We start from the raw sequence: 11,108 nt of genomic DNA on the forward strand, positions 1-11,108 counted from the left end.
TTCAGTGCAAGGAGCGCACGCTGCCCGGCTGGAAAAGGAGCCCCGGCTGAAAAAGGGAAGACCCCGTGTGCCAGGCTGCGCGGCTGAGCGCTCCGCGGAGGCGCAGTCGCGGCGCCTGGGGCAGCGCTTCGGCAGGCGGGTTGGCCGGCCCGCCCTGCGGCCAGGGGACACGCTGCGCTACAGAGGCGTGCACGGACCTGCCGGGAATTGCCCGCTCTGCCTCTGCACCAGCCCAAGACTCTTCTACTTCCTCACGCCGAAAAACTTCCTGATGGACAAGCGAAGGTCACTGCTAGGTTTTAATTTACAAAACTAAACGGGTGTTAATGACAGAAGCAATAAATAAGGAAATTCAAAAGATGCCATAATTTATATGGGCCGAAAGCCTAAGATTTTGTCGATTTTAAAAATTCTTTCAAATCTAGTGTGCATGATATGATATACACAGGGTGATCAGACACGCTAATCAACAACTAGGAGAGAGAAGCGGTAACCTCTCTGTTAATGTGCCTCTTCTAATTATTAAAATGTGTTCCAAACTAGTGTAATTTATTATAATATACTATTGCTCTAAATATTTTGATTACCCTTGTATGTGGTAAGACACGATAAGCCTATTTCTCCGTAAACTATTTTTTGAAAATGTGTCTTGAAGTCAGCTTTTACTTTGTGTTGGAAATGCAATCTGAATTTCCAAGCTGTTAACGATATTGCAAATCTTTTCCTGAATCTTTAATAAAACTATTTCTTTTCGCTGTATATAAAAAGAAAGAAATTCGCCTTCTTTTGCTGCAGGGGGTTTCATTTGCCTGGGATCCTCTCAGGGACGCAGGACGCCGTTCCTGGCAAATGAGAGGTAGATAGAATGAGACGCGTATTAAAGGATGGGGGAAAGCATCGGAGAGTGCCTTGTCGACAGAAAAGGGTTTTAATGAGAAAGAAATGTTGCCGGCGAGAAATACAGGGCGTGGGAAGCAGACGAAAGGCTGTGTCTCCCCTCTCCCTCCGAGTCCTGCTCCTGTGCCTGGCGGCCGAGGGCGGCCCGCCGCCCTTTGTTCTCCATTTCCAAATCGTCCCGGCACTTGCCGCTTCCCCGGCGGCCGGCCCGGAGCGATGCCACTCCGTTTTCTCCGCAGCCGGCTGGCTCCATCGGGAGGTTACCTTCCGCCTCCTCCTCCGTCTTCCCTCCCCTTTCTACTCTGCTCGCACGTTCATGGCGTTTGTTTTCCCTGCAAGGACGAAAAAAGTCCATTTCTGAGCAGTTCAGATTTTATCGCAAAGCGCATTTTTGTTTAATTCTAGTATAAAAGGACACTCGTGCTGCTCATCATTTACGTGCCTGGAACAGCCCTCTCTGCTGATGCAACCTTCTTTTCTCCGAATGTTTTAAATTCTTGTCTTCTCCCCCTTGGCACCCCCACTCACCCACACATACTGCCATTAATTCTACAGAGGTTTTTCCTCCCACCGGGTCTCCCTGCAGACGGCCGGCCGGGCACTGCCAGAGCTGTTTTATTTCCTGGCCGCGGAGCCATCGCGGGCCGTTCTCTCCCTCCTTCGAGGTTTAACCTTTGGCTTTGCCGGGCTCCGTGCCTTCAGAAGGCGCAGTTTGCCGAGCCAAAGCCGCCTTCCTCGGGCAGAAGGAAACCCGAACTGTCTGGCAAATCGGTACCAGATGGAGAGGAGTTGCCTTATAGTTTTCTAAGAACGTGCAGAATCATCAAGAAGCCAACAGCTACAGGCAGGAGGGAGATGAGACGCACATCTACCCCCCTGCCCACCGGCTGAGCTCCAATGCCTGGAGCTGGGGCATCGGTGAGCCTTGTTCAAGCCCTCCTTGGCCTCAGCTTGGGCTCTTCAGCACATCAGCAGCACGTGGCCCCGGGCCGGGCTGCAGCCGCACAGCCCCAGCTGCAGGCGGCCGCACGGGCCCATGTTTAGAGAAAAGGGTAGGATGGCTCGTCTGAAATGTAGCGCACGTTATTGCAGACAATTAACATGTACCTCGACAAAGCGAATCGCAAATGCGCGGTGCGCGGCGGCGCGTCGCCGGGCGCCTGTCGGGCAGCGCTCTTTCCCGGCCATGTCTGAGGCAATCCTGCCATCTCCTGGACGGCCCCGGGCATAGGCAGGGCGGCCTCTGCTGCGGCGCCGCGCCGCCCAGCGACCGGCGGGCAAGGCAGGCTGCCCGGGCACACGCAGAGCGCCCTTCGGCGGCAAACTGCGAGACTGTGCCAGTGCAATTACAGCCTGTGGTCAGCTCTGATGTCCAGGCCTATCCGGACGCCTGTTTAAAAACTAGGGAAGGGGAAAAAAAAAAAAAAAAAAAGCGGAAAAGAGGAAAGGAGCGTGTGAAAGCAGGCCTCCGGGTCGCCCTGTTTCTCAGTGGTGATATTTCCTGTACAGACACAGGCGGGGGGACACCCGAGGCATTAACACGCCGCCCCCAAAGCAGCAGCTGGCTGTGGCTGGAAAAAGCAGCACAAGCCCGTACGAGGCTCTCCTTCCACTCCACCCCGCTCGCCTCGGCTCCGAGGCCAGCCGCCTCTGGAACACGATGTTTCTGTAAATGTTTTTCCATGTGGATTTAAACATTTTCCGTAACTGTGTCTCCAGCTATTTCAAGTTTTTATTATGCTCTTTTTTATTTTCTTGCTTTATTTTTAGTTTTTAAAATGAATTAGCAATTACAAATGAGTTGAATATTAATTGAAAGCTCTGTGTTCTCTAACCTCATAAAAGTTAGTTTGAAGTGTCACCTTTCTTTCCGGTAACTGGGAACTCACATCCATTCCTTGTGTTTATTGCGGACAAAAATACAGCCTTTGAACTGAATGTTCCTTTTCTCTTCCAAGAACCGAAAATCAGCTGTTTCGTAAAAGACAATTATGAAAAAAAAAAATATTGCCCATCTTCTTAGGGAACACAAAGTTAGAATACAAGTCAGCTAATAAGAGGGAGATTCAATTGGTAGACATAATTCAAACAATAAAAATTAAAGGCAATGGTCAGCAATATCCTCCAGCGGTGCTTGTGTGGTCCTGTGTGGTCTAGGAGAGAGCAATCATTTAAAGATTTTTTTTTCCAGGGCAATGAAATTACTGCAGAATTTCCCTCAATTTCCCATTAAACAGAAAGATGAATTTGATTAGGACAATGTCAAGAAGGGCAGCGTCTCTGATCTCGCCTTAGAAATAAAACCAAGATTAAAACTGTGATTAAGAGGATAATAACAGGGAAAATTAACCCTACATGCTAACTAGGTTCAAGTTTTTAACCGAGGTAATGAAAGTGGAAAAGTCCGGGCATTAGGGCTTCACTTGATGCCGGACTCGCACACACCAGGGGAGATCTTGGGAAAGAGGCCGAGGAAAGCAACTCCCGGTCCGAGGCGGATCGGCCTCCGGAGCGTCCCGCGGATCTGTGAGGTGGTGGGAGCGCGGAGCCCATGGGTACCCCACTCCTTCCCGAGCCTTCCAGCCCCCTGCCAGGGCCTTCGGGTGCAGCACACGGGGCCTTGCCTCTTCTCTGTCTCACGAACAGCATGGTTTGGGAAAGGACACGAGCAACCTCCTGTGAGGATGCTCTCAGACATGATTTTAATAACTCTGGGGCTGTGGGGAAATGAGAGAGATAATGGAATATATGGGCTCTTGTTTGGTCAATCAAAAATATAAAAATATGTGTAACTCCCCAAAATAACATAGTAATACAACAGTAAGGGATTACTCTCTTCTTATTAGAGGAAAAACTCCTCACACACAGGCTGACTCTCCCTTCTGCCCGCTGCTGCATTCACACCCTCCCTGCTGAAGAGCAGACCCTGGCATTTTCTTTCTTGAAGTCTTCTGATTTTATTTGTTTGTTTATTTATTTATTTAATCTCAGAGGGTTGCCCAGGTAATTCCGTGTTGTTGCTCTTGTTATCCTCTGTTTGTTGGTGTTTGTTTGATTGTATTTCAAAGACAAAACAGATTCCGAATTTTAGAAGCGTTGTTTGCCTATAAGCGCTTCCAAGTGAAGATGAAAGGCAAAAGGGGTAAAAAGGGGTAAAAAGGTCAGACGTGCGGACCTAAGAGAATATTGGCCATTGGTGTGCCAGAATGACGATCCCGGTAATAGCCGATCGATTAAGACTCTATTTGCACGCATATGCAGATGCATATCATGCAGTTAGGGGCACAAGCACCTACGTATGCCCTAAACATCCACATCTTACAGACATCACAAGTTATTTGCAGTCCTCGGTGCTCACTCTTACCGTGGCTATCGCTCTGGCCCGGAGGGTGCTGCCGGCCGGCGAGCACTGCCATCCGGGGGACACCGCCGGCACGGGGGCTGCGCCCGGGGCTGCCCTGTCCTCTCGGCAAATGTTTGTTTTCCGCTCATCTCTCCACTGGCGCCGCAGCTCTGCCAACCCGCCCCGGCCACTTTTATAGAAGCAGAGACCATGGTTTCCCCTCCCCCTTGCGAGCTCGATATTTTCATATTTCAAGTGTTATCATAAGACTTTTTAAAAGTGGGGGTGAAGAAAAAGAAAAAAAAAGGGTGGGGAGGGGGGGACTCTGTGGCTCGGTCGCTGGAGGCGGTGCTGAAATTACCGGCTTTGAAGAACCTGTCTGCAAAGTTTCGTCCAATCGTTTCAGGCTTTCCGCTTATTCCCTGTTGTAACTAAATACCGCTGTAAGAACAGCTGAAGTCCTTTGTTGGAAATGTGTGATCGCAGTCTCTACAGATCTGGCTACGTTGGTTCTCTCTTGAATTTGCAATCGCCAGATTCCTTTTATTTTCCTAATTTGCGGGCTAATGGCAGTCAATTGGCGGCTCTGCCCACCATTTCCTACCCCCGGAGCTCGATCCCCTGGACTTGCTCAAGTTCGTGCGCAGCCCAGCCGCAGAGCCACGCGTTCGGCGGCGCGGCGCAGCCTTACCTCCCCGGCTCCGTTCCAATCAACATCAGCTCCAACGGCAGCAAGGAGTGCCTGGAAGACAACAATAAATATTACGCCCACGATACGAGCTCCAAACAAGAGGAGAGATGCAGGCAGAGGCAATCTTTTGCAAATGACCCAACTGTTACTCACACAGCCAACTTAAAGCCCGTAAAGTATGACCACTCGAGCCTGCAGAGAAGCTTGCATAGCTCGGCTACTCTTTTTGAAGTTAATTCCTGCAATTCAAGCTTAAAGGAGGACATCAAGAATCCCGTCAACTTGAACCTGACAGTTCAGCCCTCAGCAGTCCAGTCATGCCTCAGACCTTCAGTGCAGGATGGTATGCCTTAAATATCTCGCTTTAGTTAGAAGCGACCTAGCTATACGTTCTTTTTAAAAGATGCCTGTAATTACTTTGTAACCCTCCCTGTAACTATTTCGGAGCAAAAGTCGCTTAATCTGACTTGGATGTTAGATAGAAATTGTGCTGTCAGATGTCCTTTGCCCAGTTTTCCGACCTAGTTTAGCTTTGATATCTTGCGGTTTTGGTTTTTTCCTATCTTAGGGTTTTGGTTTGGGGTTTGTTTTGTTTTGTTTTGTTTTGTTTTTCCCCATATTCCTATATTTGCATACCCAGACTTGATCCACTAAACTATCGACGTATTTGTTGTAGGTTTGCCTTGGTGCCCCACCCAGGGGAGATCAAGAAAGAAACGGAAACCGTACACAAAACAACAAATTGCTGAATTGGAAAACGAGTTTCTCCTCAATGAGTTTATTAACCGACAGAAGAGGAAAGAACTATCAAACAGACTGAATTTAAGCGATCAGCAAGTTAAAATTTGGTTTCAGAACCGGAGGATGAAAAAGAAAAGAGTAGTAATGCGAGAGCAGGCTCTTTCTATGTACTAGAGCAGAGTCCGTCCGTTCCTGCATGAACTTGTGCCCGGAGTGTTCACCCCTAGAGTAGAGCGTACGCGCCAGAGAAACGCGGGGAGTGTGTCTTTTTACCATTTAAACCAAATTCTCGAAACGCGTAGGATCCCTGCCTAAATAGGCAGCGCTGAGTTCTTAGCCAAGACGAAGAAGACGAGCCGGACCAGCACGGAAACATGTATTATCAGCTTTTTACCTTTCTTTCTCCATTTATATAGATTTTGTCCTGCATCCCACCCTCTCTTTCCCCGGAGAACAAGCGTTGCTAAACTAAGATCGATATCTCTTATCTGTATGTAAACACCATTTTGCAGCAAAATAAAGGAATAACGCCTAGTTAAAGACGTCAGCTCTGTGAGTCCCGGCTGCTCCCTTCATCTGCTGCCCTGCACGCCAGGGCGATCCTGCGGCGCCGGCTTGTTTTGTGGTTTGGAGTAACCTGCTCGAGCAGCGATGGGGAAAGTGGTTAGCAAATAAACCTTTTTCTTTAGTCTTCTTCTTTCATTTTTTTTTTTTTTCCCTTTCCACCCTCCCCCCCGCCAGCCTCCGGAGCCGCAGATCCGACCGCAGCCCGGCGGAGAGCGCACGTGACACCCGCGCAAGGCCCGCGTAACCTGAGCGCCGGCTCAGCCGCGGCCGCTCGGCCCCGCTCCGCCGGGGCGGCCCGCCCCGACGGCACAGCGCGGCCGGGAGGCGCCGGTGCGCCCGCGGGCAGGGCCGCTCCAGGGGTTCCTCTCTCGGGAAAAAGCGCCCCTCTCCCCTCGCCGTGCGCCAGCCGCCTCCGGGCCAGCGCGGAGTCCCGCGGCGGCGCAGGGCCCGCGGGGTCGGGCGCCGGGGCCTCCCCCGGCTGCCGGGCCGGGCCCTGCCCTTGCAGCGCTCCTGACTTTGGCCTTGTCCAAGCGCTGCCCCAGCAGGCGAAAGGCAGCGGGCGGTGCCGGGACAGAGGCCCGGGCTCAGAGCGGCTGGGGCGAGGCTGGGGCCCACGTCTGACCCCGAGGTGCTGCAGGCACAGGAGTCGGAACAACACGGAGGTTTTGGTGGGACCGATTGTTTCACCAGTCAGTCCTCATGGCCGTTTCTGCATGAGGGAAAAGAGATAATAGATTTCTATGAGGGGGAAAGTGAGAATCGGTTCGGGGTTTCGCCCAGATAGAAACCTCAGAAGATAACCCAACCGAGGGACTGGTAGCAGTGTCTAAGACGTTTGATAACTGTTTTGGGATGACAATCAGATCGATTTTTCCCGCATCTTGATGAGAGGCTTTCTCTGCCGAGAGCTGCCGGCCTCTGCAACACCAGGGCAGTCAGACTGGCCAGGGCTCCAAGGCCCGAGGAAATTACTCATTGCCCCTAGTCTAATACCTCAGAATATGAATTCTAAAAGAAAAATCTAACGGATTTATAGGTCCGTATTAAAATGCCTTTTGGCTGCAGTTTCAACCTAAGTCTTCATTTCTTAACGAAGATCATTTCCACGGCTCCCAACAGTAACAATAATTGGGCTGGCAGAGGCTGCCTTCTTTTCTGCCTAGTGAAATACGCTCAGATATGGTTGTTTGTGGTGTATATAAAAAGTCTAAACAACCGCAAGGAACGTCACAAAACTGATGCCTACTTACACGGGGCTCTAGCCTTCCCAAAGGCAATAAACTCATTATTTCATAAAGAATCATATTTGAACTTTGCTCCTCCTCACTCTTGTGCTTGCAAGTACTGCTCAAGAGGGCACGGTAGTCCAGATTAATTTGGAGCTAAATCCCGGATTCCTAGGCAGGCAGAGACGTAGCCATTTTCCCGAAAGCTTTCCAGGGAGCCCCAAAGGTAACGCTTGGGTGGTGTTTCGGGGGGAGAAGGAAAACCAGCCCGCAGCATTTGTCACCACTCTTACTGCCCGCATTGCCCAATGCAGATAAAACCCTACCTCGCTCATGACGGGGTGGCTGCCAGTAGGAAAGCGGGGACGGGGATGAAGCCTTGCCGGGTGACAGCTCCCCGGGGGCAAGGGATGCACACCCAGCCATCCACAGCCACAGGAACCATTCCTGGGTCCCTCCAAATCTTGGTTGCCTTCAGCGTCTGTGCTGGGAGTTGACGCATTGCGGACAATGATGGTCTCTTCATCCAGTGGCATTCTCTAATTAAAAAAACTAGGCGCAACCCCAATGATGCAAGCCAGGAGAAGAGCAAAAAACCAGATAAAGCCCCTTTTCTTACCCTCTCCTGGAATACTACTCAGACGGCTACAGTCATGAGAGATTGACCCATTGCTCTGTCCTTCCCTATCCTAGTCCTCCCCAGTACAACCCGTCTCTGTATTACATGGGTGATATGAAATCCGAAGAGGAACCTCGGATGGAAATATGTGAAAGGCAATATATTATTTATTAAACGCATCTGATCCACGATGATGGCTTATTGTGAAGCTCCTAGTCTAAATCGCCTACGGAAAGAGAAAAGGCAGAGGAGGTAGGATCTAAATTGCGGTTTGTTGAGAAAGTCTGTGTATCATGTATCTCTGTATGTGCTTGTGTATCTATAGAAGCGCTCATTTCAGCAGTGCCCGTTGTGTGTAACCTCGTGTGCACACTCAGACGTATGTGTTTGTGGGCTCATACTGTGCCCGGACACACCGGCGGCAGAAAATGGTGCATGATTTCACGCGTGCCCATACTCCAGGTTTCATCCCTTCCTCTGAAGCAGTGGGTGAGGGCAGCGGTTCGGGCGTGGGGAGGCACACACGCGTGGCAGAGCTGCAGACGCGGGGCGCGCCCTGCCTGTGCGGCTCTGCCTGTGCACACCCACCCGAGCTGTCCCCTGGGCACATGTGTGCAAGGCGTGTGGAACACGCCGGCTGGGCGTGCAGGAGATGCACCCGAGTGAAGTGGATGTACTCCACGCCCTTCCACTGGATTATTTCGGGTGTCTTATCAGGTGCCCCCTGTACCGGCTTTGCGGGTGTATGCGGGGCGGGATGGGGCGGCGGGCACTCGCTTACTGCGCCCGCGTCCGCGTCCCTCCGCAGCATGCAGGCGATGGTTCATCCCTTTATTTTCTCAAACATAAACATCTTTGCATTTCCACCGCAGCCTAAACGTGATAAAGCCCTTCGAGGAGGCTCTCCATCCCTCCTCTTTTGATAAGGCTGCGAATGCAACTTGGTTTGTTGGGAATGGCTCTGGATGCCTTTGTGCTTCCTAAAAGAGCATAAATAATTAAAGTTTGGCAGAGAGGAAAAGCTTTCTTGCAGAACTGTAGTGGCAATAAATGAAATGACTCAGAATCTCTTCTCCAGTCGGTTTTTACGAGAGCTGCCAGACAGTGTCTGTTCACGTTCTCCAGATACTAGGGGCGCCATAACAAAGTTAAGGTCAAGTTAGTGTCTTATCTTGGGTGGCACAAAAATACCGCATCTTCTCCAGCCGGACCGGGTATATTTTTAAGCCTAAACGTTACGCAAGTCGCCTTAATTTCCACGGAGAGCATTCGGAAATGTCTCTTGGACCTGAATACTTGGTGATTCCAGGCAACGACTGCAGATGTTTCAAGACGCCTAACGGTAAAGTATTCGCCTGATTGTGTACATGATGTGCATTTATGTTTCGATGCTATTTAATCTGTTTAAGGGGAAAAGGAAAAAAAAAAGGCGGGGGGGGGCTGTTGGCTGTTATTGTGCTGTTCAGAGCTGGGCTGGTACCGACCCCAGGGTGAAAACGCTCTGGCAAACGGGGACCCCCAGCTCTGCCTTATTCCAGCGGGTCTCTGCTGTGATATTGGTCTTACATTTCCCAAATTATATAGTTTCTTAAAGGACTGTTTCCTAAAAGAGCTTTCATACTAACAAATCGTCGCCATGTCTTTGAACTTGAATTAGTTGAAACCGGTTGGCTCCTGCGCCAAAATTTAATTGATGCTAGCCTTGTTGCATCGAAAAGAAGGTGAAATATTCTGGCTAAGGCGCAATTAGTTGTTTGAACGGTAGAGAAAATGAAGTTCCATAGGTTTCCAGAACCATCTCTGGTGACGAGATAGGCGATCAGAAACCGGGGGGGGGGGGGGGGGGGCACAATCCGAACGGAGCCCTGCCCTGCTTTGCTGCAAGGTTCAGGGTAATTAGTGACACAGGAGCCATTTTAACTGCGCAGACATCATTTTTGGGAGGTTGTTTTTTCTGTTGCAGCAGAATCGAGAGGGCTTGGAAGCCGATTAAGGGAGGGAGTGATGGTTCTGTGCTTTGATTTCTAGTGATAATTTGCAACTTGCAAGAGTCTATCTGCTGAGTGCAATGAGTGGCGTTTGAGGTGTTTTGCGAGTGAGGCACCAAAGGAAAAAAAAATCCAACTGTACAAAGAAAAGAGAAAAGGAAAGAAAGAGGCGGCGGTGGTGGGGGCGTTACGAATGAGCTCCATAATATCTGCCTGGCTTTGGTCTTTACATTTTAGAAAGGGCTAGCTGGGCTGCGGCATGGAAGCCCCTTGGGTAGCCCTCGACTGCTCTGGGGAGCCAGGGGATGCAGGAGGGGCAGTGGCGGTGGCGGTGGCGGCGGCGGGGCGGGGGGCAGGGTGCGGGGCGCAGCCCGGGCTGCGGGGCTCCCGCCCCCGCAGCCGCTCCGCACGGCGTAGCCGAGGGCGAGCAGGAGGCTCCTGTAGCAGCGGAGCCGAGCCCTCAGCGGGCACGGCCGCCTCGAGGAGCCGGGGAGCCCACGGGCCTTCTCCCCGCCTGCCCGGGGCTCTGTGGGGCCGGCTCCCCACCTGTCGGGCTCTCCGCTTGCTGGGGGACCCGGAGGTGCCTCGTGGAGGTGATACGGGGCCTGTCGAGCCGGATACTTGCCGGAGCCTCCGCCCGGGAATTGCTGGGGGGTCCGGAGGCGGCCGTGCCGGCCTGGGGAGCTCGCCCAGAGACCGGCTTTATTTGGAGAGCGACATGTGATGGACCTAACCTGGCTACGCGGTACAGTGGCGGAAAAAAAACATTCCCATGGAAAGCTGGCAAATGTCGCTGGAATGAGGAATTGGTCGAGTATAGGGCTATTGCTGGTGTATTTGTTATTCTCCTCTCTTTTCAACCTTTGCGGCCCTGTTTGTGCTTGTCTGTATAATATCATATTTTAAGGAAAAAAGGAAAATTGGCAGAAAAATGAGCCCTCGAAGGCAGGGCGGGAGCGGGGCTGGCGGCTGCTGTGCGTGTCGCCAGCTCCCAAGTCTTGCTTTTCCCTTCCAATGAAAATGAACATTTTGGTGG

At 51.4% G+C, this 11,108-nt stretch overlaps 1 protein-coding gene across 1 annotated transcript; it reads left to right on the forward strand.

Moving 5' to 3' along the window:
* Nucleotides 1–4,712: 4,712 nt before the first annotated feature.
* On the forward strand, nt 4,713–5,846 carry HOXD12 (homeobox D12). The gene is made up of 2 exons (XM_021552430.3): nt 4,713–5,274; nt 5,608–5,846. The coding sequence occupies exons 1-2, from the start codon at nt 4,713–4,715 to the stop codon at nt 5,844–5,846; spliced, it is 801 nt and encodes a 266-aa protein (XP_021408105.1).
* Nucleotides 5,847–11,108: the final 5,262 nt, after the last annotated feature.

This window comes from Lonchura striata, chromosome 8 (genome assembly GCF_046129695.1).
Source record: "Lonchura striata isolate bLonStr1 chromosome 8, bLonStr1.mat, whole genome shotgun sequence".
In the NCBI taxonomy this organism is placed as follows: Eukaryota; Metazoa; Chordata; class Aves; order Passeriformes; family Estrildidae; genus Lonchura; species Lonchura striata.

Coding starts and splice junctions, on each gene's coding strand:
- HOXD12 (XM_021552430.3), top strand. CDS start 4,713: ATGTGTGATCGCAGTCTCTACAGATCTGGCTACGTTGGTTCTCTCTTG. Junction 5,275..5,607: donor CAGACCTTCAGTGCAGGATG/GTATGCCTTAAA, acceptor TATTTGTTGTAG/GTTTGCCTTGGTGCCCCACC.